Source organism: Xiphophorus maculatus, chromosome 8, assembly GCF_002775205.1.
Source record: "Xiphophorus maculatus strain JP 163 A chromosome 8, X_maculatus-5.0-male, whole genome shotgun sequence".
NCBI lineage: Eukaryota > Metazoa > Chordata > Actinopteri > Cyprinodontiformes > Poeciliidae > Xiphophorus > Xiphophorus maculatus.
The window spans coordinates 21170776-21175181 of NC_036450.1; the positions used below are offsets into that span (position 1 = coordinate 21170776).

The 4406-nt window shown below is 43.1% G+C and overlaps 1 protein-coding gene across 2 annotated transcripts; it reads left to right on the forward strand.

The window, feature by feature from the left end:
- Nucleotides 1–543: 543 nt before the first annotated feature.
- LOC102223081 (torsin-1A-like) lies at nt 544–4156 on the forward strand. 2 transcript variants are annotated; one of them, XM_005815423.3, is made up of 5 exons: nt 544–854; nt 2026–2291; nt 2370–2545; nt 2830–2957; nt 3047–4156. In XM_005815423.3, the coding sequence occupies exons 1-5, from the start codon at nt 656–658 to the stop codon at nt 3289–3291; spliced, it is 1014 nt and encodes a 337-aa protein (XP_005815480.2). In that variant the 5' UTR covers nt 544–655; the 3' UTR covers nt 3292–4156. The 2 variants fall into 2 exon arrangements, with proteins under 2 accessions (XP_005815480.2, XP_023194306.1); XM_023338538.1 differs by lacking the exon at nt 544–854 and adding an exon at nt 969–1267.
- Nucleotides 4157–4406: the final 250 nt, after the last annotated feature.

Here is a 4406-nt window from a genome sequence, read left to right on the forward strand (position 1 = left end):
CTCAGCTGTGCTGTAGCGCCACCATGAGGCTGATAAGTCTCACTTAAATGTATTTGGTCTGGTGCTTTTTTTTTATTATTTTTTTTTACATTTTGTACATAACGCAGAAAAAGTTGCATTTGGGTTTGTGGAGATATTTTTACTATCAGAAACCAGGCTCCACTTATTAAGCAGATGACATCTCTTTTAAGCTTTTTTTTTTTTTGCTTTATCAAGAGCAAAACAAAAATATTTTAGCAGAAAGGGTAAGAATATATATAAATAATTATTATTTTGTAATGTGAAACAGTCTATGACGTGTCTTACAGCCACGTTTTTGCTAATCTTGACCCTAGGGTCATGACCCCAACCGTGTAACAGTGGCGTTCATATAATCTCCAATGATTATATTTAAGCAACAATTTTGTAAAGAGATAAAAAAACAAACAGTCATTAGAGACTTGTGATAAAGATATGTCTTTACTTCATGGATTCAGAGGTTGTAAGAGTTAGTGAAACTCAGCCTGTAAACTGATCCCCTTTAAGAAGGAGAAGAAGAAGAACCTTTGGACCCTGACGTCACCAGTTGAACAACAGCAGCACTTCCCGTTCGGGACGCTTCGCCATAACAACGCGTCCCTCTCGGCTTTTATCCCGGCTTGCCTTCGCGAAAGAAATGCAGCCGAGAAAGCAACACGTCCTGCTCCTCTGGTTGCTTTTCTACTCCAGCATGGCGGAGGCGCTGGAACCCATTAGCACCACTATCGCAGTAGGAATGGCTGCGGCTCTCACGGGAATTTTAGCGAGATACCAGAACATTTTCTACTACTTCCACGAGTGCTGCCGACCCGAGTGGATATCATTCAATATAACAAGTAAGCAAACAATCCTGCAAAGACTGCTGCTTTTTAGTGTTGTTGGGTTTTTTTTTTCACTTTAATCCTCGTGAGTATCCAGTTTAAACGATTTTTTCAACCCTGACTTGAACGAAGCTCAAAAAATGACGTAGGCGGAAGCGCCCGTTGCAGGCTTTCCGTCGTTTCTTTTTCTCGCGCTCTACCATTTTATGACACAAAAACGTCTTATGTCGGAAATAATCCTTGTGGCTCGACAATGAAGGCCTCGCATATCTGTTTGTGGGTGACACTGGCATCCAGCGGGTTGGTGAGCGCGTTTGATCCGATCACAACAACGGTGGTAGTCGGTTTCGGGGCCGCGCTGGGGCGGGCTATCTTCAAATACTTCAAGGAAACGTGCGATCCAAAATGGATAGCCTATAACGCAACAGGTGAGCTCGGATGCAACGTTAATGCTTGAGCCTGGTGTAAGAAATCTACTTTGTTATTCATTTGCACTAACGGTAAAAGGCGGTAAAATGGCGCTTGTGGAAGTTGGGGTGGGGTGGTTGGGGGTAGTGTAAACTGAAAGCGGAAAATATTGCCCTTTTAGCTAATGTTGCAGAATTTCTGCATCTGTAGATCTCCACAGCAGTGTAGTGCACATTAGAGGGCTCAAGAAACTTAAAAAAAACAAAACCCTCATAAACAACAAAACGGACATAAATAGTTAATACAGTTTGTTATTCATTATCGTGGCATAGAGGTGTCGTTACCCCATTTCTTCTTCTTCTGCAGCCAACTTCAGTAGCAGTCAGTTTCGCAAAGATTTCTGCAGAAACCTCTGACTGAAGACACTTTTACCTTGTCAACCTTATAGCACAATATCCAGGGAAAAAGGGGATATTTACAGTCGTATAACCTGGATGACATCTCCAGTTGTTGGCAAGCATTGCTAATCCGCCTCATTTGCTTTTGCAGCTCCTCTTTAAATCTCTGTCTTACCATATAGTTGGAAATCCAGGTAGAGAGACATTGGAGTCAAGGTTGTGATCCTCCACCATTTTGATCAGTGGGAAACATCTTGTTGCCACGGTTACGAATCATGACAACCGTAGGAGAGTGAAAAACCAAACGGAAAACAAGAGGAAAAATCAGAATCGACTTAACTTCAACCAATCCTGATGCCTCTCTTGTCTAACTTCTCCAGGGCTCAAGACGGACCTGGACAGCAAGCTGTTCGGACAGCACATTGCGTCCCGCATCATCTTAAAAGCCGTGAACGGCTTCATGAGCAACACGAACCCGAAGAAGCCCCTGGTGCTCTCTCTCCACGGGTGGACCGGCACCGGGAAGAACTTTGTGAGCCAGCTCATCGCCGAAAGCGTTTACGCCGAAGGAATGCACAGCCGCTTCGTCCACGTGTTCACGTCCACGCTTCACTTCCCGCACGCGGAGCACATAGCCACCTACAAGGTGAATTATAGTCCATGCAGAATTTTACAGCACATTTCAGCCGTCTGACCTGTTTTCATTGCTTGCTTTTGTCCTCAGTCTCAGTTGCAGCAGTGGGTCAGAGGCAATGTGACCAACTGTGAGCGCTCCATGTTCATCTTTGACGAGATGGACAAGATGCACCCGGGCCTGATTGACAGCATCAAGCCATACCTGGACTACTATGACAAGCTGGACGGGGTTTCTTATCGGAAATCCATCTTCATCTTCCTCAGGTAAACGACTAAGTCTTCAGAAGATTCGGCCTGTGTCCTAGGAAAGTAATACTCCTGGATTTTTGTCAGTGTAGTAAATGAAGAGAAACAAAGCATTTTTCTGAGAGCTTTATATATATATATATATATAAAATCAAACTAAGTGTACCCGACTAACAGTTGTGACAACACCCTTTATCCACTGATAGTGAACTACAAGTGAACTCCATTTCCTAATTACAAGACTTCTAAAGTCAATTGGTTGCACTGGATTTTATGTATCTCTTCTGGTTTTCACCCGACAGCAACGCAGGAGGAGACGGCATCATCCAGACGGCTCTGGAGTTCTGGAAAGCGGGGAAAAATCGAGAAGAGATCGAGCTCAAAGACCTGGAAACAGCACTCTCGCTGTCCGTGTTCAACAACAACAAAAGTAAGCCGAGGTCACGTAGCAGGTTTCTTTAAAAAAAATACATTAATAAGTAAAGTTTTTCAAGTCCTTTTCCGTTTCTCTTCCCTCAGGCGGCTTCTTTCGTACAAGTTTGATCGACAAGAACCTGGTGGACTTCTTCGTTCCCTTCCTGCCTCTGGAGTACGAGCACGTGGTACAGTGCGCCATGGCTGAGATGGAAGCCAGAAACCTCAAACCGAACCCCGACGTGGCGGACATGGTGGCCAGGGATTTGGTCTACTTCCCCAAATCTGAGCGAGTGTTCTCCGTCAAAGGCTGCAAGACGATAGAGAGCAAACTGGACTTCTACACATAGATGTGCGCATCTGAAGGACGTGAAAACGAGTCACTAAGTGCACTTTTTTTTTTTAGAAAAAGAACTTTGCAGCCAAAATGACTAGAGACAGGAAGCCAGTCTGGCTGAAGAGAGTTAAGTGAAGGTTTCTCTGTCTGACCTTGTGGCCATCAAGCCATCAGGAGGCCTTCTCACTTACACTCAGCGCCAGCCGGATGAAATATTCAAGCGGTCGGAGCGATTTGTCGCTTGCAAAGGAGCTTAACCTCTGCTTTTATGTCGCCAGTCTCGGACGGTTGTGTTTGCTTGCAAAAACTCTTAAATATTGATGTCTTCCTGTCAGAGAAACCCGTTTCCCTTTGGAGCCGTTCTCTGACGCGTTCTCTGACGCGTTCTTGACGCGAACGGACTGCCTTAAATCTTTATCTCAGTTTCTACTAGAATTTTTACAGATCAACAGCTGTTCATTTACCTCAATAAACTAGCAGCTGGTGGTGTAGGTGAGGTGAAAACGGGAAGTCTTTTATTCTGCACTGTTGAACCTCACTGCACTGCAAAGATTACACGAGTGAAATGAAGTGTTGTAACGTGATTTGTTTTTAAGAAACTCAGAATTGTTGTCTTGTCGTCAATTTTGATCGTCTGAATGGAAACAGTTTCGGTTGGCGTTTCCCAACCGCTTCTTAAAATGTCAGGTTTTTGTTACGAAAAGAAAACGAGTCCATGACAAATCGCTTTAAAACATTTTCACATGTAATGTTGGGGATAAATTTATCGTTATGACAACATAATGCGGTGTAATTATATTTTAAAAGGTAAAGGTTTTAGAGAATTAACTTAGACATTGACCTGAAGCCATTTTGTAATAAATCCTTGCTAAGATGGACATTTATTTCATTTTTCCAACACTCAGACGGATGATAATCTATGATTTTTGTTTTCAGGAAACCAAAAGCAGAAAGACCTTAACAATACAGACCTTACACACGTCATCAAATATCGCATCTTTTAGTACAACTCTAATACAGATCAGCTGAAAATTAATAAATCAGTTGGAAAGCATTAGCTTAGCTGCAGTAGCCTAGTTTTATAAGCTTTAAACTTTATTAATTTAAGCATCTGGGCATCTTTCATCC